At 41.9% G+C, this 24036-nt stretch overlaps 1 protein-coding gene across 1 annotated transcript in view; it reads left to right on the forward strand.

The window, feature by feature from the left end:
- Positions 1-24036, forward strand: part of CRIM1 (cysteine rich transmembrane BMP regulator 1) — a 703894-nt gene that overhangs the window by 299202 nt on the left and 380656 nt on the right. The window contains exon 4 of the mRNA XM_044289483.1: positions 15417-15537. Within this exon, the coding sequence (XP_044145418.1) occupies positions 15417-15537 (121 nt within the window). The remainder of the gene's footprint in view (positions 1-15416; positions 15538-24036) is intronic.

The following is a 24036-nucleotide window of genomic DNA, read 5'->3' on the forward strand; positions in this document are numbered from 1 at the left end:
TTGGACAGGTAGTGTGTGTGTGTGTGTGTGTGTGTATATGTATGTGTGTGTGTATATATATATATATATATATATATATATATATATATAATCTATATTTATGTTTATAAGTGAAGTGAAGAAGCAACAGTTGATAGCGTGGCTACCTGCGAACATTGCATATTTGTGTGCAAAAAATCAGCATGAAATCCAAAAACAGCATAAAAAAATTCCCATTAATCCACACAATTTATCGTGGTTCTGGTGTGCTGGTTTTTTATGCACTTTTTTTGTTGCAGATTTTGCTGTAAATGTTTTTGTTTATGATAATAATCCTATTGAAGTCTATGGAGAAAACCGCTCTACAAAAGGTTACAGAATCAATTTATCACACAAACCTCTGACATGGTACAGATTTTGAAATCTGCACAGCACATCAATTTCCGAACATAAAAAATATACAAAGTGTACATGAAATTTAGCGACTCTTATTCGCTTTGCTGGTACTGTATTACGCTGAGGTTTTTCCATGAGGAAAAAAACAGACATAATCTGCATTGTGTGCAGTTTCCCTAAAGGCTTTACTCTGGACAGTAATCTTCATGAAATATGTTTCTGAATAATCATAATAATAATTGTAAACACACCAAATGTTCAGTGATAAAAGTACAGGGGAACATTTATTAAGACCGGCATTAAAGGGAACCTGTAACCGGGATTTTGGGTATAGAGCTGAGGACATGGGCTGCTACATGGCCGCTAGCACATCCACAATACCCAGTCCCCATAGCTCTGTGTGCTTTTATTGTGTAAAAAAAACGATTTGATACATATGCAAATTAACCTGAGATGAGTCCTGTCATCTCACATACAGGACTCATCTCAGGTTAATTTGCATATGTATCAAATCGTTTTTTGTTTTTTTTTCACAATAAAAGCACACAGAGCTATGGGGACTGGGTATTGTGGATGTGCTAGCGGCCATCTAGCAACCTACGTCCTCAGCTCTATACCCCAAATCCCGGTGACAGGTTCCCTTTAAATCATCACGTGATTTACAAACGTCCCACCATCAGCCCAGAGCACTGGCAAAACAGTGGTTGACGCATGGCATGAGAATAAGAATTGTAAGTTGAGACCCAGTGGCAAGCACTGGACTGACTTCCTCGCTCCCTCAAGATTAGGATTCTCATCAGGCCCCTGAGGGGAGTACCAGTGGTACTGCCTTGATGGCACTGCCATGAGTACAGGTGAAGCTAGGCAATTAGCGGTAATGTGTATGCACTGTTTGCCGACACCCTTATACTATATAAAAAGGCTTGCATCACTACTCAGCTCAAGTGACCTATTTAGTAAGACTCACAATAATAAAAGCTGGCACATAAAAAGTGGGTTATTGACAAAAAAACGCACACTCAGTATATCAATTATAATCTTTGGAATTTAAGAGAATAAAAAAAAAAAGGCAATATGACTACAAGATTAGACTGGACAGATGTTGAAATCATAGAGACTCAGATCTGCGCAGGAGCTGTGGACTCTATATGGTTTCACACAACTTTGCATAAATCATATCATATATAAGTGAATATAAGAAACTTTGTAGTATATCTTAACAGAGGAAAATGCCTCTTTACACTTATTAGGCTTTTTCCCCCTTTCTCCTAAACTATTATTCACTCATCTGTATTTTCTGCTGAATCCATCTTTGGAGACCAGGATGGACTGTCGGCTCACAGAGATAATATAGCTACCCATAAAAGTCTGTGGAGAGGGGAGGGATAAAGAGGAGTGAGCTGCAACACTGTTAGCTGCTTCTTCAGCAGCTAACAGTGTTGTACTGTCTCACAGCTACTGGATTCACATCTACACTGCTCAATACCTCTGTGTAGTGTTGTCCATGCTGCTGTTGCTTCTAATGGTATGCTACAAAAAGATAGGAAGAACTGAGAATACACATGATAGCTTTGGCTTCCTTCACTCTGCGGGCAGGAGTTCTGGCAGAGGTTGGGTGCAGGGGTATTTGTCTGACCAAATCCTGGCACATTTGCTGGATAGCAGACAGATCTCTGCTAGACCCCATTATAGTCAATTGGGCCAGTGGCCATTCCGGTAATGTCCAGCAATGCCGGATCCAGATAGCTCTTGGAGCCTGTTATCTACCAGAAATAGGCTGGCATTGTGAAACAGGCCTTATCCTGTAAAGTCATCTGAAGGGTTGTGTAACCCACATTGTCATCAGACGTTGCATTCTACTAATTTGGGAAAGGATATCCTTTCACAGTGAATCCCATCAGAAAGCAGCTGACACCAAGATCTGTAGCCCTTATCTCTGAGCTCCTGACACCTCATAGACATTTATTTAGGCTACATTCTTATGGTAGTAGTTGAGCTACGGCATAATGAGTGTTCATGAGTTCTGTCAGGAGTTCAGTGATAAGGGCTGGACATCCAACCATCAGAGCTGCTGTCTGACGGCATTCATTGTGAAGGGGGATCCTGGCAGTCTGCAAATACCCAGCAACTGAAAGATGGGAATAGTAACGTCCAGTTAACAGTTCACACACGTTCTTTGAGACGGTCAGCACAATGCAGAGAGAAGACGCTCCAGCAGCATTATTATTTCATGTATTTACCCAGGATTGCTGACAGATCCTCTTTAAGTCGTAAATCTATTTTCACAAGATGTGATGTAGACATTTGGGATATCCAGTGATGAATGACAGTGACTTTTGTCAGATTTGGGATGCCATACTGCCATTCCATAAATGAGTACTTGAAAGTTAACTAGGTGGAGGAAAACTTTTGAAGATTGCCATTTCTCAGCGTGCCTTCAAGTTCACAGTTTCTCTGAAGCACTGAAATGTGTGTGATGTTTTTTCCCCACTCTCTGATGTTTCTCTATGGATTGCTAGCACATTAATTCACAGCTATAGATGCTATCGCAGAGAATACCAAATGAATCAATAAAAATACTCAGCACCCGCTCCTTGCATTGTTAGCAGATTTTATGGGGAGCCTGTCCTGCTGTAAATGAGTGTTGTTCTGGCATTTGTTTGTGTGTCATACACAGGAAATATGAATGAAACTTACTATGTATGCAACAGCGGAGAGGAATATGTGTGCGTACTGCAAATTACATTTTCTTCTCACTTAGGCTTGGGCTACACTGCATTACTGATTGATTTTAACTATTAAGTGACATCTGGGGTCCACAAGATTACCTACAACCTAAGGCTAGGTTCACACAGGCGATCTGTCTGTCCGTACGTGGTCTGTTTTGTGAACAAATAGCATCCAGACTGAACACTGACCCATTAATTTCAATGGATATATGTGAAATGCTGTGTATTATTCTTCGTTTTTTGTCAGGTGTGTGAAAAACGGATGACAAGTGGATGCAATACAGATGGAAAAAAATAAATAAAAAAAAACGGAAGCACCAACCAAACTGTTTCCGCTTGCATGCAAAATTGTCCCGTTTTCACACGTTTTGTATCGCCCATGTGAAAGATTCAAACTGTGCTTGCAGAAATCAATGTAGCTGACACCAAAACAACACAATTCAGAAGAATGCCACATGTGAAGGCCCACTTTTTGGGGGGGGAGAGGAAGCGATTGAGGATGCGAAACCGGCTTTGTACCCGATTGTTCTACTTGATTATTCTTCAGCACTGTTTTAATGGAAAGAATAAGCAATGCTACCAAATAGTAACCATGTATATGTGAACTTCGCAGCCACTGGAGATGTGATGAAAGAAATAAAAGCTGAAATACATTTTGTCTCTAGTACTATTCTGACATTTCACATTCTTTTAATAGTAGTGATCCTAACTGACCTGAGAGAGGGAATGTGTGCTAGGATTAAATGTCAGGAATTGTGAAAAAGTGGGTTTTTAATTAATTTGGCCAAGGTGGATATATATATATATATATATATATATATATATATATATATAATCTTTTACAACACCAATTCCAAAAAAGCTGGAATGCTGTGTAAAATGGTAAGTTGTAAGTAAAAACAGAATGCAATGATTTCCAAATGTCATACATCCATATTTTATTCACAGTAGATCATATTTCCTAGAACACATATCAGATATTGAAAGTGAGACATTTTACCATTTCATGGAAAAAATTACCCATATTTTTGTCGATTATACAGGGAGTGCAGAATTATTAGGCAAGTTGTATTTTAGAGGATTCATTTTATTATTGAATAACAACCATGTTCTCAATGAACCCAAAAAAACTCATTAATATCAAAGCTGAATATTTTTGGAAGTAGTTTTTAGTTTGTTTTTAGTTTTAGCTATTTTAGGGGGATATCTGTGTGTGCAGGTGACTATTACTGTGCATAATTATTAGGCAACTTAACAAAAAACAAATATATACCCATTTCAATTATTTATTTTGACCAGTGAAACCAATATAACTTCTCAACATTCACAAATATACATTTCTGACATTAAAAAACAAAACAAAAACAAATCAGTGACCAATATAGCCACCTTTCTTTGCAAGGACACTCAAAAGCCTGCCATCCATGGATTCTGTCAGTGTTTTGATCTGTTCACCATCAACATTGCGTGCAGAAGCAACCACAGCCTCCCAGACACTGTTCAGAGAGGTATACTGTTTTCCCTCCTTGTAAATCTCACATTTGATGATGGACCACAGGTTCCCAATGGGGTTCAGATCAGGTGAACAAGGAGGCCATGTCATTAGTTTTTCTTCTTTTATACCCTTTCTTGCCAGCCACGCTGTGGAGTACTTGGACGCGTGTGATGGAGCATTGTCCTGCATGAAAATCATGTTTTTCTTGAAGGATGCAGACTTCTTCCTGTACCACTGCTTGAAGAAGGTGTCTTCCAGAAACTGGCAGTAGGACTGGGAGTTGAGCTTGACTCCATCCTCAACCCGAAAAGGCCCCACAAGCTCATCTTTGATGATACCAGCCCAAACCAGTACTCCACCTCCACCTTGCTGGCGTCTGAATCGGACTGGAGCTCTCTGCCCTTTACCAATCCAGCCACGGGGCCATCCATCTGGCCCATCAAGACTCACTCTCATTTCATCAGTCCATAAAATGAGATATTTCTTGGCCCAGTCTTGACGTTTCAGCTTGTGTGTCTTGTTCAGTGGTGGTCGTCTTTCAGCCTTTCTTACCTTGGCCATGTCTCTGAGTATTGCACACCTTGTGCTTTTGGGCACTCCAGTGATGTTGCAGCTCTGAAATATGGCCAAACTGGTGGCAAGTGGCATCTTGGCAGCTGCACGCTTGACTTTTCTCAGTTCATGGGCAGTTATTTTGCGCCTTGGTTTTTCCACACGCTTCTTGCGACCCTGTTGACTATTTTGAATGAAACGCTTGATTGTTCGATGATTACGCTTCAGAAGCTTTGCAATTTTAAGAGTGCTGCATCCCTCTGCAAGATATCTCACTATTTTAGACTTTTCTGAGCCTGTCAAGTCCTTCTTTTGACCCATTTTGCCAAAGGAAAGGAAGTTGCCTAATAATTATGCACACCTGATATAGGGTGTTGATGTCATTAGACCACACCCCTTCTCATTACAGAGATGCACATCACCTAATATGCTTAATTGGTAGTAGGCTTTCGAGCCTATACAGCTTGGAGTAAGACAACATGCATAAAGAGGATGATGTGGTCAAAATACTCATTTGCCTAATAATTCTGCACTCCCTGTAAGACGCATCTAGAATTAGGAGGAAAATAAGAAAAAATATATATTTCTCATCTGACCTCAGAGCAGACCCCCAAATTAGAGCCCCATTCTTCATCAGACGCCAGATCGGAGCTCCAAGCTCCATCAGCCTCAGATCAGATCCCCCCTCCCCAGCTTCCATTAGACTCACATCAGAACCCCCAGCCCCCAGTCCCAACCAGAGAGGCGCAGCATTGCCCTCACCTCCCTGTGCCTCCCGCATGCTGATGATCGCTTCCATAATGGAAGCGATGATTAGCATTCGGACTATAAAATTCATTGCCACTTTTCCCTCACTTTTGGGGAAAACAAGTGTGTCCTACAGTCCCAAAAATACAGTAACTCCTTTACAGCTTGATAGCAACAATACATCTTAAAAAACTTGAGACAGGGCCATGTCTACCATTGTGTTGCATCCTGTACAGAACACTGGTGAGACCTCACTTGGAGTATTGTGCGCAGTACTGGAGGCCATATCTCCAGAAGGATATAGATACTCTAGAGAGAGTTCAGAGAAGAGCTACTAAACTGGTCCATGGATTGCAGGATAAAACTTACCAGGAAAGGTTAAAAGACCTTAATATGTATAGCTTGGAAGAAAGAAGAGACCGAGGGGATATGATAGAAACTTTTAAATACATAAAGGGAATCAACTCGGTAAAGGAGGAGAGCATATTTAAAAGAAGAAAAACTACCACAAGAGGACACAGTTTTAAATTAGAGGGGCAAAGGTTTAAAAGTAATATAAGGAAGTATTACTTTACTGAGAGGGTAGTGGATGCATGGAATAGCCTTCCTGCAGAAGTGGTAGCTGCAAATACAGTGAAGGAGTTTAAGCATGCATGGGATAGGCATAAGGCCATCCTTCATATAAGATAGGGCCGGGGCTATTCATAGGATTCAGATATATTGGGCAGACTAGATGGGCCAAATGGTTCTTATCTGCCGACACATTCTATGTTTCTATGTTTCTATCCTCTCTTCTTTAAGCATCAGTCTGTGAATGTCTGGAGGTGACCAATTACTGGAGTTTTAGGTAGAAATGTTGTCCCATTTTTGTCTGATGTAGGTTTCAAGCTGCTCAACAGAACTGTCTTTTTTGCTTTCTACAAGTAAAAGGTCTGGACTGCGGGCAGGCCTGTCCAGCACCCAAGCTCTTCTTCTGTGGAGCTATGTTTTTGTAAAGGACGCAGTATGTGGTTTAGCATTGTCCTTCTGAAATTTGTAAGGCCTTCACTGAAATAGACATCGGATGGGAGCATATGTTGTTCTAAAACCGCTGTTCAGCATTGATAGTGCCTTTCCAGATGTGTAAGCTGCCCATGATATAGGCGCTAATGCAACCCCATACAATCAGAGATGCAGACTTTTGGTTTGTGAGCTGAAAACAAGCTGGATGGTCCCTCTCCTTTTGAGTCCACGGAATCCAATGTTTCTAAAAATAATGAAAAATTTTGATTAATCTGACCACAGAACAAATTTCCATTTTGCTTCTGTGAACTCTGCCCCAGAGAAGACAGCGGCATTAAATAAACTTTGAGCCAGAGAAGCAGGGTCGGCGTCAGCACCCGTCATACCCGGGCAAGTGCCGCGGCCCACTGCTCCCTGGGGGTGGGGTGGGGGGTGGTGTTACTATGCTGCTATGAGCGCTTCCATCAATACAGATGGAAGAGCTAAGGCTGCTTTCACACTAGTGGCAGGACGGATCCGACAGGCTGTTCACCCTGTCGGATCCGTCCTGCTGCTATTCCGCCGGACCGCCGCTTCGTCCCCATTGACTATAATGGGGACGGGGCGGAGCTTAGGCGCAGCACGGTGAGAGGCTGCCGGACTAAAAAGTCGGACATGCAGTGCTTTTTATAGTCAATGGGGACGGAGCAGCGGAACGGCGAAATAGCAGCAGGATGGATCCGACAGGGTGAACAGCCTGTCTGATCCGTCCTGCCGCTAGTGTGAAAGTAGCCTAATTTCTGGAGTTCAGGGAGCTGCGGTCATTTAATTCACTAACCGCAGCTCCAGTGGTGTAGCTATTGTGGAAGCCACTGCTTCGGGCTCTGAGGGCAGAAGGGGGCCCGGAGCAGTAGCAGGGCTGCAGCGTCAGACTGGAGCAAGGAGCATCAACAACATGCAGACACCGGCTTCTTCAGTCCCCCTTACAAGCTCCTGTGCTGCGGAGCTTCAGACACTCCGTTCAGCAGAGCAGGACATCTTGCTTGAGACATGCCCCCTCTACACAGGATGTGCTGCCTGAGTAGGAGAGAGACGGCAGGGCTGGAGCAGCAGTGTGAAGTCTGAGTGAGTCTGCACTGTGACTGTCTCTTGTCGGTGGGACAGGAGGCGCGGGGGGGGGGGGGGGGGGGGTCAGGGAACTCTTCAAGCTGCTGCTGGATGCTATAGTATACCAGCAGCTTCATGCTATTTACAGGGGAAACTCGAAAAATTTGAATATTGTGCAAAGTTCATTTATTTCAGTAATGCAACTTAAAAGGTGAAACTAACATATGAGATAGACTCATTACATGCAAAGCAAAATATTTCAAGCCTTTATTTGTTATAATTTGGATGATTAGGACTTACAGCTTATGAGACCCCAAAGTCACAATTTTGCTCAGGGGCTATGGATTAATTAGCTGACCAGAGTGTGACACTTTGAGCCTAGAATATTGAACCTTTTCACAAAACTCTAATTTTAAGCTGCATTAATGCAATTCCTTTTAATTTGCAATACTAAAATAAATGGACTTTTGCACGATATTCTAATTTTTCGAGTTTCGCCTGTAGTCGTTTTACTGTATCATTAAGCAGTTTGCCTCCATGACACCTGCCCCCCCCCCCCCATATCCTGTCCTATCTCATCCTCATGGAGTCCCTGCTGTCTCCTTTCTTCCCTCATGTATCCCGAGCTCCTGTTCCACTCTCCTATCTCCTATTGCTGCCCTGCACAGACCTCCTGCCCCTACTTCTTGTATGAATCCCCCTCAGAGCCCCTTCCACCTACTTGCTGTGTCTACCCCTCCTGTCCTTCCAGGGATCCAGTCACCTGTCTCAGTCCTCTGCCTCTCATTATGGTGGCGTGTAAACCGCATGCACCATTAAGACCTTCTAACGTCACATGGTCACGTCACTGTGCCCCCCACCCCGTACTGTGCCCCCTTATACCCTGCATTGTGCCCTCTATTATTTTCTATTGAAATACCAAGTGTTTCGACAAAACGGATCCGATTTTCCGGTCTGTGCATGCACAGATCTTTAAAAATGCAAAAAAGTTTTTCTGGATGACACCGGAGAGACAGATCCAGTGTTCCAATGCATTTGTTAGACGGATCCATCTACAAATGCTATACATTTGCACGCGGATTTCCGGATCCGGTAGGCAGTATCAGCGACGGAAGTGCCTGCTGGATCCTCACAACGCAAGTGTAAAAGTACCCTAATATAGTATTTCTGTTTAATAAATGACCCCCTAATTGAATTATTATTCCAGGGTAGGGCTAATTTCTTTGTAGTATATAGATTCTAGTATATTGTACTGTAATGTGAACCAACCTGGGGGGGGGAAATGAGGGGTCATGCAAAAATTTGCTGTGGGGCCCAGTCAATTCTAGCTAGTGATGGCCTCTTACACAGTATAGTGACCCCAGTGCCCCCTCCATACAGTATAACTCCCAGTGTGCGGGCCACTGGGGGTCATTATTCTGAATCGGGGCAACTTAGGGTCATTATTCTGATGGAGGGCCACTGTGGGTTCTTTATACTGTCTGGGGGGGAAACTGGGGTACCTGTAAATTTTAAAAAATGGCACAAGGGGGGCCCCCAGAGATTTATCGCACAAGATTCCCGCATGAACCTGCCCTGCAGAGAAGACAGCAGTGTTTCGGTTGACATAAGACTTCTTTGCATGATCCAGCTTTAACTTGCTTTTATGGATTGCGCTGCAAACGGTATCCACATGCAATAATTTCTGAAAGTGTTGCTAAGCCCATGCAGTGATTTCCAATATGGAATGTTGCCTTTGCGTTTCGTGTGGTCCGTCATGGACGGAGCCTTTCAGATAATACAAACGTCTGCATCCTTTCAGAATGGATCAGTTTGTATTATCTTTAACATAGCCAAGACGGATCCGTCTTGAACACCATTGAAAGTCAGTGGAGGATGGATCAATTTTCTATTGTGCCAGATTGTCAGTGAAAACGGATTGACTTACATTGTGTGTCAGAACGTATCCGTTTGGCTCAGTTTCATCACCGTTTTTGGTGTCTGTCTCCAAAGCGGAGTGGAGACTAAACTGATGCATTCTGAGCGTGTCCTTTTCCTTTCAGAATGCATTAGAATGCAATCTGCTCCGTTTTGGACCGCTTGTGAGAGCCCTGAACGGATCTTGCAAATAGAAAGCCAAAACGTGAGTGTAGACTTAGTTGCAAAGTGAACCTCTAGCTGTTTTTTATTTTTACCACTTACTTTTCCATCCTTATGTTGCCCCTGACCCAAGTTTTCTGAGACACGTTGCTGCCATCAAGTTCTAATGAGTTAATTATATTCATGATATGGTAAAATGTCTGAATTTGAACATCTGATAGGTGTTCTACTTTGAATAAAATTTTAGTCTGAGATTTACAAATCATTGAATTTTGTTTTTATTTATATTTATTAGCTTTTTATGCAGTGTCCAAAATTTTATGATTTTTTTATTGAGTTTGTATTATGGAAATACTGCAGACCACAGTTCATAGCTGCTCATATAGATATTCAGAGTAACCACAGGGAATAGGGTATACTCTATGATAACTATAGGATCAATATTCTTATCATTCATGCTGCTAACAGCAGTTTAACATTAATAGTACTATCTCTTGGAATTGGCATTTAGACCTTTATGTAACATATTACCTCCAAATGTGCAATAGTCATTGTGATTATCTTTATTACTAATGGGAATAAGGTAGATTCCCCTACTTTTTTCCTTTCCTTAAAAGGGTTGTCCTACAATGAAACCATGCACCTCTTTCAGTTGGAATCTGTGTCTAAATATTGTTGCTGCTTCTTATGGTGCCCCCTGGTGTTCTTTTTAATCCAACTCTCTCAGAATGTCCACCTAATCTATCAAGAGGTAGAGAGAAGAAGCCTATTCTAATGTGCTAATATGTATTGGCAGACTTTACAATAGCTGCACTCCACTATCCTTGTACACGGAGAATCGTGCGACTAGTCTCCGGTGCCCATTGGGGGGGGGGGGGGGGTGTTATAATAAACGATGTATAGAACAGCAATATCTAGACAAAGGAAAAAATGTTAAATTATTGCAATTGAAAGTGTTGATTTTTGTGTGATGTAACAGAGAAATGCAAATTGTATTTGTGGAACAAGCCCAGAGGCTCTGCATTGACCTTAAAAAAGTATATTTAAATATATAGTTATGGAAAACATATTGATTTATTTAATTCAAATGTGAAGTTTTAAGGACTTGGGCGTCAGCAGCTTAGCAGCACTGGAGTCTGAAATTTGGGCCAGAAGCAGAATTAGTCCATGTGTGGTCATATTCCTATTAGGTCAAGCTGAATGGGTCTCATTTTCTGATTCCATTTCTTATTTCCGCACCAAGGTTAACATGTCATTGATGGAGAAGTGCCCTGTGTAGAAAAATGATGAGAATGCAAGGCTGTAAGGCTACAAGACGTAGCATTGTTATCCCAACCCATTGATAACCTGACATTCTGGCATTCCTTTTTCAAGACATCTATCATTCTATATTGAAAATATGTCATACTTTGGAAGCGAGAAATGAGATGTGAGTTTCAAAGGAATCTATGCTTAGCAATATTTTTTTATGACTTCCTAAAGTTAAAGCATTTAATTCTAATAAATCATTTGCAAGTCAGAAGTTACAGAACAGCTCACTTCAAGAGAATTAAACTGTAAAAATGACCCCGATTCAAAGACCTTGTAGCAGGAGGTAAAAGATAAGGGACCGTTCACTAGGTGCAAACAAAAGGAAGCTATAAAGGAATTTAGAAGTCATCCGTCTTTATACATTAATTACTTAAAGGACTAGAAATTGCTAAACTATCTCCAGTGTAAAGCAGGCCATACATACCAGATAAATATGAGGCAGTGCCGCTGATTTCATTGGAATTAACTGACCATGTAATGTGTATGGGGTCTCCCGCCTCTCCTCCGACATATTTATATATAAGGATTTTCGCTGCCTGTTCATTTTGTTCTCAGAGTAGTCTGGTTGTGGATTTCTCCCCTTCCCTATTCAGGACTCATGCACATGTATGAGGGAGCGGGCAGGAGTATAGGGGGCGGGAGTGATAGCTATCAGCAGAATCAGAAGCTGCCGACAGCTATCTAATGTGTGTCGCTGACCTTACAGGGCCTGAATATGTCTCAAGGGCCAATAGGAAGGAATTAATTAAATCTAATATATAAAGCTGAGTGTATGTCCGCTAAAGGAATCTGCACCTTCGCATTTACAGTCACGAAATTTGGCACACAGGTACATCAGGTGTCAGCTCTCAGATGTAACCTTCCAGCCATTTTTCTTCACTACTGTAGGTCGGCTTTAAAGGGGCAGGGCGCTGTGGAGGTCACAGTTAAGGGAGCAGAATGTTGTGGAGGTCACAGTTAAGATAGGCCACCCTCAAAAGACAGACTTAAAAACCCTGCCCCCAGGTGTGCTAAGCCACGCCCCAAGCAGGTTAGACAACACCCCTTCCCACTCTGCAGCCGGCAAGGATTGAAAAAGTAAAGGTAAAAATCAACTTCTGTCAGCTGCAGGGGTGGGAGGGAGGGTGACTTTCTCCCTGCAGCTCACACTCAGACTGCACAGTGCTGCTGTCTAAGAGTGAGCTGTTCAAAAGGGCATCCCTGTGTCCGTCCAGGCCCTGCACCGGACAGATGACAAGGATTCTTAAAGCCAAACTGTCCAGCCTAAAACCAGACCTCGGCCACCCTAGGGGCAGGCTGCTGCATGCTGTGGAGGCCACTGTTAAGGAGATGGGGTACTGTGGAGCTCACTAATAAAGGGACGGCCGCTCTGGAGGTCACTGTTAAAGGGGAGGGCGCTGTGGATGTTACTTTTAAGAGGGGAAGGCCACTGTGGAGGTCACTGTTAAAGGGGCTGGGTACTGTAGATGTCACTGTTATAGTGGAAACTGTCTATCTTTTAACGACATACATAAACATTAAATAAAATAGATTAAATATACCCGTGCGAAGCCGGATCCTTCTGCTAGTAGAAAATATATATAAAATCTGTAACAAGAAAGTAAACAATAACAATGCTAAATATAACAATCCTTAAACATTTAAAAAATACTTAAATAATTATTACCTTTAGTTCTATTAAGGTCAATGTCCTTTATTTGAAATGGAATAAAAAAAAAAGTGTTCTTAATTCTGGCATTCGTGGCTTACTACAGGATATATGCAGTGGTCTCTAGGCGATCTCTGTGACCCAGCTGTTGAGAGAATGGGTTTTATCAGACCCCTGTTTAGCAAGCCAGCTGTATATATGGATAGACTAGAGGGAGAAGATGCTGTGTGTCTTGACTTCTGAAAACAGCCAATCAGGTTCGGCAATGTCTGAGATCTGTATCCTACTATATGTATCTGCATCTGACAACTTGACTGGCCTAGTGAACAGCTTAGAAGTGGAACCGCCAACTAAAATGTATCACATATTCTGTGGTTATTCTGTAACTTGACCGTTTTAGGCAATAAACTGTCTTTAATAAGAAATCCAGTCATTGACACAAAAGAATAGATCTTGCAAATGATGAGGATTTGAACAGAAAGTTCATAATACAATTAGTGAACAGTATTTACCCAAGACTGACCATTCCTCCTATGGACCACATGTTTCAGGAGATCCTGCACACATTGCATCCCTTTCTGCCTCTCACCCCTTAAAGGGGTTTTCTGAGACTTTGAAGGTCCACTCACACTTCTGCAAGTGTTTTCCTGTCTGCAAATTGCAGATCCGCAAAACACGGACACCGACCATGTGCGTTCTGCATTATGTGATAGAAATGCCTATTCTTGTACATGGCTGCGGACAAGAATATGACATGCTCTACCTTTTTTGCAGGGCCGCGGAACGAAGCAACAGATGCAGACAGCACACGGTGTGCTGTCCGCATCTTTTGCGGCCCCATTGAAATGAATGGATCTGCAATTTTGCGGAACGGATGCGGACCCATTCATACGGACATGTGAATGGACACTTATACAGATGATCTGTCCATCAGTATCTGATCGGTGTGGGTCCAACACAAGAGACCATGGCCAATCGGATGTTTGAGAAGTTATCGGCGCTCACAGTAGCGCTGCAGCCTTCTCTCAGCTTATCAAGCCCAACTCCGTACATTGTATAGCAGCTGTGCTTGGTATCGCGCTCAGCCCCGTTCACTTGTATGGGGATGAGCTGAACCTAGGCCACATGACCAAAGAAAATGATGTCTATTGTCCTAAGCTAAGCTGCAAGAAGGCTGAGGCGCTACTGTGAGTGCTGGTGCCTTCTCAAACAGCTGATTGGTGGGGGTCCTGGGTGTTGGACCCTCACCGATCAGATACTGGTGACATCAAGAGGATAGGTCATCAATATAAAAGGTTAGAAAACCCCTTTAAATAAACCTGACACTGTGCACACATCATAAGCTGGGGGAGAGGCGGTCTGACAGTGGTGTGTCCTCTAGATTTGTATTGTCTCTTTTATAAATCAGGTACAAAAAAAGACACGTCGACCCACAAGCAACGTGCGGCTCACAAGTAAAAGGATGGAGACGGTTTTATGACGGGCTTGTCAGAAAGTTGCTTATTATATGTTCTGAAGTCCTTGAACTTCTGTCCGCTTACTTTTAGTAATAATATATCTTAAGCATCATTTTCCTTTCAGAGTATGTTCACTGGAGCTTAGGGTACTTTCACACTTGCGGCAGAGGATTCCGGCAGGCAGTTCAGTCGCAATCCTGACGCAAAGGGATGGCATTTGTCAGACGGATACGAATGCGGATCCGTCTGACAAATGCATTGAAATACCGGATCCATCTCTCCGGTGTCATCCAGAAAAACACATCCGGTATTTATTATTTTTTTAATATGCGCAGACCGGAAAACCGGATCCGTTTTGCCAGAACATTTAATGCCGGATCCGGCACTAATACATGTTTATGGAAATTAACGCGGGCAAGTGTTCAGGATTTTTGGCCGGAGAGAAAACTGCAGCATTTCTCCGGCCGAAAAACGTAAGAGGGACTGAACTGATGCTTCCTGAACGGAATGCTCTCCATTCAGAATGCATTAGGATAAAACTGATCAGTTTTTTCCAGTATTGAGCCAATGTGACAGAACTCAACACCGGAAAAGAAAAACGCTGGTGTCAAAGTACCCTTAACTAACCTATTGCAAGTAGAAATATTGCAAGTTTTCCAATATACCTTCTGTATCTGTTTCTGAAGATTTCTAACATCTTTGCTTGCAGTGATCCAGTGAGGACCTTGTGTGTCTCAAATAATGATCGCACAGCTCGCTGCTAGGTTCTATAGTGTGTCTGAAATGAGCAGTGTATTTGGCCCTCATACGATCAGGTCATTTCTATAAAATGTCATTGTACAAAAGAGTAACTTTTTTGGGCTGAAATCATAATGCCCCCTTTGCCTCCTGGCCCGATGTTCCTTATAACGGTATAAATCTTTGCTCTCTTTTAGTTTTCAGTGTGGATTGCAGTACTGTGGAATGTCCTCCAGTCCAACAAGTGGTGTGTCCACCAGACAGCTACGCAGCGCAAGTCCGACTGACGGCTGATGGATGCTGCACGCTGCCAACAAGGTTTGCCTTTTACATTATGTTGTACGGTAGATTCACATTTATTATTTTTAATGCATAGTGGTGTATATGGAAAAATGTGATTCTAGTAGCTTTTTTTATGTCAGCATTTATAAACAAATATTACAGGAAACGTCTTTTATCTACCATCAAAAACATTAATCTCTGCCCCGTATGATCTTACTCCTTAAAGAGGTTTTCCGGTCTCTTAATTCCCGTCCTGAGACTTACCGTGTGCCGCTGGTCTCTGCTTCCTCTTAGGGTCCATTCACACGTCCGTTTTTTCTTTCCTGATCTGTTCCGTTTTTTCAGGAACAGATCAGGACCAGATCTGGACCCATTCATTTTCAATGGGTCCTGGAAAAAATCGGACAGCACAATGTGTGCTGTCCGTTTCCGTTGTTCCGTTCCGCATGTCCGTTTAAATATAAAACATGTCCTATTCTTGTCCTGAAAAATCGGATCCTGGTACAATACAAAGTCAATGGATCCGCAAAAAACGGATGACATTCGGATGTCATTCCGTATGTCATCCGTTTTTTGCGGATTCCGTTCCTGGAAACACATAACAAATTTTTTTTTTTTTTTTTTTTTTCAATTTTTTTTCAAAGAAATCCAAACAACTTTATTTGATTATTGAAATGTATACATGTTTCCGTTTTTTGCGGATCCGCAAAAAACGGATGACATACGGAAACATTTTCAGGAACAACGGATCCGCAAAAAACGGACCGAAATTCGGATTATAGAAAAATACTGACGTGTGAATGTAGCCTTAACACGTAGGAAATGACCTCTCAGATTGGCTTAGTTACCATGTCCTGCGTGTGCGGTACTGTGGTAATACAGCAGCATTTTGGAAGATTACCTTTTGCCACAATTTTAGAAACTTGTCAGTTCTGACTTAAAGGTGTGCACCAGCTAATCAAAAATAGTTGGCAGGGGTTAGAGGTGCTTAAAAACATGAGAGAAGGGATACTCGCCTCCTGGGAGCCCTGCATTCAGCTCCAGGACATGCTTCACAAGGCCTTCTTAGCCAGTCCTTGGCTAATGTGGGTCAATGGTGCAGCCAGGAATTGGCTAAGTTTGTTTTCCATTCAGGAGAGCTTTTTTAGTGGACAAAAAGGTTCTGCATGCAGGAGTTTTTTCTCAGCTATTTTTGATAAAATCTGTGACGAAGCCTCCAACGCAGACGTCAACATGCCCTTATTGGAGAGAGTGAAAATTGCAGAATATTAACATTTCTAAATATAGATAGTGACATGGAAATTTTAAGAATGACACCAAAAGTGTGTCTGCAAAGATTCTCGTTCCTCCAGGTTAACAAGTTAGAACAGCTGGACTTGTAATTTGTCTTGAAGATGTTTCACTAGTCATCCAACTGGCTTCCTCAAATAGATTCTAACTATAGAAGTCCTGATACCACCAAAATGCTTAAATATATTCTTAACATGAAACCTTGATTTAATGGGGTTATCCCATGATTAAAGGGGTTGTCTCACTTCAGCAAATTGCATTTATCACGTAGAGGAAGTGAATACAAGGCACTTACTAATGTATTGTTATTGTCCATATTGCTTCCTTTGCTGGCTTCATTCATTTTTCCATCACCTTATACACTGCTCGTTTCCATGGGCACAACCACACTGCAATCCATCAGCGGTGGCCGTTCTTGCCCAGTATAGAAAAAAAAAACACAGGTCTGTCTGGTGACTGGTACTGCGGGAGTGCCCACAGCACAGCACTTTTTTCTATAGTGTACAAGCACGGCCATGGCTGCTGGATTGCAGGGTGGTCGTAACCATGGAAACGACCAGTGTATAATGTGATGGAAAAATGAATCCAGCCAACAAGGTAGATTATATGGACAATCAAAGTACATTAGTGCATTATATTCACTTTCTCCACATGATAAATGCCATTTGCTGAAGTGACACAATCCCTTTAATGTAAACAATGAAAATCTCTTTCTAACAAATCTAAAACCAGCCCTGTTCCTCACCTGGATCCAGAAATATCATCCTTTGCTACATTTATATCAAACTGGCAGCTCAAAGGGGTGTCCATTCTGCTGCATCTCTTGCCCTATCACAGCTCAGACAAATGAAGGATGAAGCTGAGCATGTGCGACCTTCTCAGTGAATCGGACAAAGAAATAAGAAAAAACAAACAGCAGGTGGCGCTATACAGATACATTTTATTGAATAACTCAGTGGCTAGACTAAATTTATAATTACATGCAGTTATAAAAGTATTCAGATCCAGAATAATCTGTAGAATATTCTTCATGGGACAACCCCTTTAAGCAATAGGTCATTTTCTGATGACACGTTCCATTTAAGGACCCAACTGAGACACCTAATAATCAACACTAAGATGCCGTTCTCACATATATATTCCGTCACACAGTTTATTTTACAAAACAAATATTTTTAGTACAAAAAGCAAAGTGTTTAGTCTCGTCAGGATGTTTTAGTCTATTTTTCTCTTATTTCAGTTTACATTTACCCAGTGGAAGGCATCTATGTTTGCAGTCTCTCGGGATATAAATAGCTGGGTTTTTAAAGGAATATCTATTGAGTTAATGTAAAAATTGCAGAACATCAAAAATGGAGCTTTTAAAAGCAGACAGGTAGATTAAAATTAAAAGAAAAGGAAAACATTCTAAGCAATATTTTCGTCTCTCAGCAATTTGCCTTCTTAATGGATAGAGCGCTGGCAAACATCCAGACGCGTAATAGGCAAGGAGCAGTGTGTGACGGAACAGTGAAAGAAGGTTTTACCTGTTATTAAGGGCTAAATCTTGATGAATAACAGCAGAATTTTCTAATAACTAGGTAGATTGCCATGCTTGTCTTTACAGTCGTAAGGGATGGAAAAAAAAAATGTCCGCTTCCGTGCAACCCAGGCAAAAAATGAGTAACGGGAGCAGTCAAGAAACAAATTAGGGATAATTCATTGGCATTGTGTTTTCTCTTTAACAGTGGAAGGAAACTGCTTGTAGCTCACATGTAATCCAAAATAATCAAGTTGAGAGATTCTGCAACACATTAATCATCTCGGAGACAGATTTATAACCTGGCTGTTAATAGCCTAATTTCATAACATGCTGAAACAGAAGCTCCGGGGAGAGTTTAAGATACGACTGGTCGGTAAATCTTAAGCCCGATAGTTAAGAAAAAGAGAAAAGGGATTCTGTCGGGAGGAAGGAGGAGGACAGAGAAGAAATACACATAAACTGCGGCAATTAGAGCACAGCCCCACTTAGTAATGTATATTGGATTTGCAGTAAAGAAAAGGACATGTCATTTCATGTCTTGATATTTTTACGGCAACTTCATAGTTCGATAGTTTAATATACAGTAGCTTGACAGACTAAAAGATGTGGTGGGATATAATTCAGATGCTGTGGTGGTACTGGCAGTATCTTCTTCGAGTCCTCATAGGCAGCAAGTCCAGAACCAGTATGACTGGGGTCACACGTGACTCATTAGGGTCCATTCACACGTCCGTATGTGTTAGTTTGCGCAGTTAGTTTCCGCATTTTGCGGACCGCACATCGCCGACACTCTTCTAGAAAATCCCTTTTCTTGTTCACAATTGCGGACAAGAATAGGACATGTTCTATTTGTTTGCGGGACGGAAGTGCGTACCCGCAAATGCGGACAGCGCATTCCGACCTTATTAATAATGAATGGGTCCGCACCTGTTCCGCAAAATTGCAGAACAGATGCGGACGTGTGAATGGACCCTTGGGTGCAGATTTTCCAGCATGGATTTTCGTGTGGCAAATCCGCAGCGTTCTACAGTACCAGCAAAGTGTATTAAAAGCGGGTTTCTCCAGTGGATTTCTTGCTTTGCAATAGAGAGGATGAAATCCGATGTTTTTTCCACAGTGATTAGCGTGCTTAATACCATGCAGTTTTGTTGCAGAAACGTAGTAAATTCTGCAGTGGATTTTTCTGCTTAATTTTTTGTCACATGTGAACCCAGGCTAAAAGTAACGATTTGTCAAAAATTGTCATCTTTTGCAAGACACTGAGGTGTAGTGATGGGGGATGCGGAAGAGGTAGACACATGCGGGGACTTGACTCATAAGATGACACAAGTATTATAAAAGGCACATTCTAGGTGGGGGGGGGGGGGGCACTTTTACAGATTTAGTATTGGGGTCCAAGAGCGCCACATGAGCTCTGACAAGAAGGGTGGGTTTAATTTTTCTTCCCTTGTAAAATGGATTTCCCAATTTTTTTAAAGGGTTGTCTCACTTCAGCAAATGGCATTTATCATGTAGAGAAAGTTAATACCAGGCACTTACTAATGTACTGTGATCGTCCATATTGCTTCCTTTACTGCCAGGATTAATTTTTCCATCACATTATACACTGCTCGTCTCCAGGGGCTGCAGCACACATACGGGGTGGCCAGAACGGGAGAAGCTGCATATGCATGCTCCCACAGTCCCGGACAGTGATTTTTTTTTTATATAGTGTGCAAATACAACCACCTCTGGTAGATTGCAGGGTGGTCGTAACCATGGAGATGAGCAGTGTATAATGTGATGTAAAAAGGAATCCAGCCATCAAAGGAAGCAATATGGACAATCACAATACATTAGTAAGTGCCTTGTATTAACTTCCTCTACATGATAAATGCCACTTGCTGAAGTGACACAACCCCTTTATATACAAGTTATAAGAAAAAGCACCAGTTGAACCCCATCAGTTGCCATGCTCACGATGATCACATTTTAAAAGTGTATGTCTTGAGCTGCGTACATGATGTTTACTGTATTTACTACAAGAGGATCCCTGGTACCAATAATCAAAAAATGTGTAATTCATATAAATTTTTCACTTGCATTAATGTTTTTACTTGCTTTAAAATGCTATTTATAGACTTATAACTAGGTCTATAAAGAAATTCCACATATTTTTTACAGCTGACAATCCCAACAAATTAAACATGTCCTATACTTGTCCGTGAAAATCGGGACACTGCCCCATTAAAGTCTATGGGTCTGCAAAAATAATGAACGAATAGCATTCAGTATTTTTGCGGACTGCATACGGCCGTCTGAATGAGCCCTTACAATGGAAAAACATTTCATTATACAGTAGTTTTAAAGCACCTGATTAGGAACACAAATGTCCCTAAAATATACCACCATATACGCAAGCTGCACGTTTGCTGCAGGTTTCATGGGCCCTTTACATGGGTCGAGGATTGAACAGATCATCGCTAACGAGCATTCATAATAACACTCGTTAGCGATGATACTCCGCCGATTACCCCATGAACAAGCGTTTGTATCGTTTGTGCAGCACAAAAACAAAAAAAATCCTTGTTTCCCTGTGGCAGATCATGCTGTGGAAACAAGTGGACTCTGTATGGGGAAGAGCGATGGCATTAGCGATCACTCCTCCCCATACTTTGGATCGGTATATGTAAATGCAGTGATCTCCTCCGCTAGCGATCAGCTGATTGTCGGGAAGGAACGCTTCCTTCCCAACAATCAGCTTGTACATCCTCCCCTGTAAAGGAACCCTAAAGGGGTATTCCCATCACATACAATGGGGGCATATCGCTAAGATATGCCCCCATTGTCTGATAGGTGCGGGTCCCACCTCTGGGACCCGCACCTACAACGAGAACGGAGCGGGGAATGCTGTGGTTGGAGGACCCCGAGCCATTGCTCAGCTATTTTAGGCGGCCCCATTGGAATGAATGGATGGTGGCTGCGCATGAGCAATGTGCCCTCCATTAATTTCCCCGCTCTGTTCTCGTTAAAGGTCTGGGTCCAAGAGGTGGGACCTGCACCAATCAGACAATGGGGGCATATCCTAGCGATATGCCCCCATTGTAGGTAATAGAAAAAACTCTTAAGACCTGAAGCCCATCTGGGAAGTCGGGCACATCCAGCGTTGACATTCTTTGTGCTTGTAGTGTTATCCTCGCTTTGTTATCACCTTCAAGGTTAAAATGAACAAATATTTGTTGCTGAAAAGTGTTTTATCACGTTGTGAAACTGAGATGAACAATGCTAAACAAGAGAGGATACAAAAGCAGCCCTATCCTTCTTTCCCCAGTGATTTATATCTCTTTTCTCATAATTTTCCCTGAGAAATTACTGAAACATATTGGATTCCATATGTGACACCTACATAGCCCTATTACTGTCAACGTCACTGATTTAGGGGACTGTATGGTAGGACACGCTGATGTGCATGCCGGTCCTTCTTTCTGGGAAGGTTTTAAATAAAAGTGCGGTCTGTGAAACATATATCTTGTTTAGCACCTGTCCAGTCACCAGAAAATGAATTGACATTCATCATTGGTAATAGATGTGGTAGCAACCATGCGTATTAACTTGTTGGAGTCACAGGAAGATGGCAGTGCTTTTCCACTCCAAGCTTAATAGTATACATTTTTCATAGTGATGAACGCCCTCCAACCGTCAGCAAGCACGCCATTCATTCCTTTCTTTCATTGTGTTAAGGTAAGCAGAAATACTTCTCTTTCAAAGGATATGTTGACTAATACTCCATATCTTTACAATTTGTACTGTTGGGTAAGCATAGTACGTATGGCAATTGTACCAAGTATGGAGAAAACTGCCATACAGCCTTCACGACATACCAACAATGATGGAGATCTATTCTTACAAGGAAGGAAAAAAAGATTTGAATTCATGTAACATGTTTTTCTGTGAAATATTCCATCTTGTAAAACCTAAGGGCACCAATAACTCATACAAAACCTGAAGGGGGGGGGGGGGGGTTATTAAGATTGGCACGGGACCGAAATCATTGGATTAAAATGTGCCAAATTTAATAAGAGGCATGTGCCTGAAAATGAAATATACGTAGTCTTTGACCAGGCATAGATTTGCGCTGTATTTTCACCTGCTTAAAGGCAGTCTGTCAGCCGCTTTGACCAAGCAATTGGTATGGGCTGGGGATCTTTTATTATCAGAAGTATTGTGAATATGAACTTTTATTCTGCCAGGTTCTGTTCCTGCAAGTACACTGTAGGTTAAAGCAGCTCAATGTAAAGAGCAGCGAAAACTTCACAGAAAAGAACCACCTTGTGGGCACTTGCAGGAGCAGAACCTGGCAGAATAAACTTTGTAATTACACTACTCCTGATAATGAAAGCTCAACTCCCTTTAATAAGTACTGTTTTTCGCAACACTTCTCCTATAATTGTTAGGCTTTTCACTCCTCTTGGAGAAGAGAAGACTAAACATTTGAAAATATTATAGTGCTAATGTGGCTTGGTCAGTAATTTGCAAATCATATACAGAATTCCTCCTATATGTTTTATCCCCATATTGAAGGGGGTTTCCAGGCTCCACATATGGATGACCTATCTTCAGGAGAGGTCATCAATATTAGATCAGTGGGGGTCCAATACCCAGCACCCCTACCAATTAGCTGTTTCAGGCAGCCAGTGGCACCAGAACTAGCACATTGAATGGAGTTGGAAGCACAGCTCAGTTGAATGCATAGTATCTGTATCAAGTTACTCTCGGGTTAAAGGACATCTGTCAGCAAATTTCTACCTATGGAACTGGCTGACCTGTTACATGTACGCTTGGCAGCTGATGGCATCTGTGATGGTTCCATGTTCATATGTTTTTGCGTTACTGAGAAAAATTAAATTGTAATATATGCAAATCAGTCTCCAGGAGCAATGATGGTGTTGCCATTACACCTAGAGGCTCAGCTCTCTCTGCATCTGCCGTTCCCTATGCACTTTGATTGACTTTAGGAGAAGTCAGGACCAAGCATGATCATATTTATACTGCCTGGCCCTGTCAGTCAAAGTGCAGAGGCTGCAGCAGCTGCAGATACATAAGAACCGCTAGGTGTAATGGCAACATCCCCTTTATTCCTAGAGGCTAGATAGATAGATATAGGTAGATAGATAGATGACCCCTCTATGGAAACTGCATAGGTGTAGATGACTAGGACACTCTACATTTCCATGGTGAATCAAGAAAATGGTTTTCTAATTGTTTAGTTAAAACTTTTGCAGTTAAAAGATTTTCTATTTTAGTTCCCAAATCCCAGACTTTCAGAAAGTATTACATTTATTCTTTGAACAATTTTAGATGATTTACAAAGGAACTGTTCTGAACAGTGAGATAGAAAAACTATTCCAGTATAATATATCAAAATTAATCTTTTATGTCCTGTACTTTAGCTTATTGCTCTGTTATTTTAAATGCAATCCCAGAAACCTACCGTATTTTTCGCTTTATAAGACGCACCTGATGGTAGGTTTTGAACTAATGGTGGCCTGTGGATGATGCACTGTTATGGGGGATCTGTGGATGATGCACTGTTATGGGGGATCTGTGGATGATGCACTGTTATGGGGGATCTGTGGATGATGCACTGTTATGGGGGATCTGTGGATGATGCACTGTTATGGGGGATCTGTGGATGATGCACTGTTATGGGGGATCTGTGGATGACGCACTGTTATGGGGGATCT

Source organism: Bufo gargarizans, chromosome 4 (assembly GCF_014858855.1).
Source record: "Bufo gargarizans isolate SCDJY-AF-19 chromosome 4, ASM1485885v1, whole genome shotgun sequence".
In the NCBI taxonomy this organism is placed as follows: domain Eukaryota; kingdom Metazoa; phylum Chordata; class Amphibia; order Anura; family Bufonidae; genus Bufo; species Bufo gargarizans.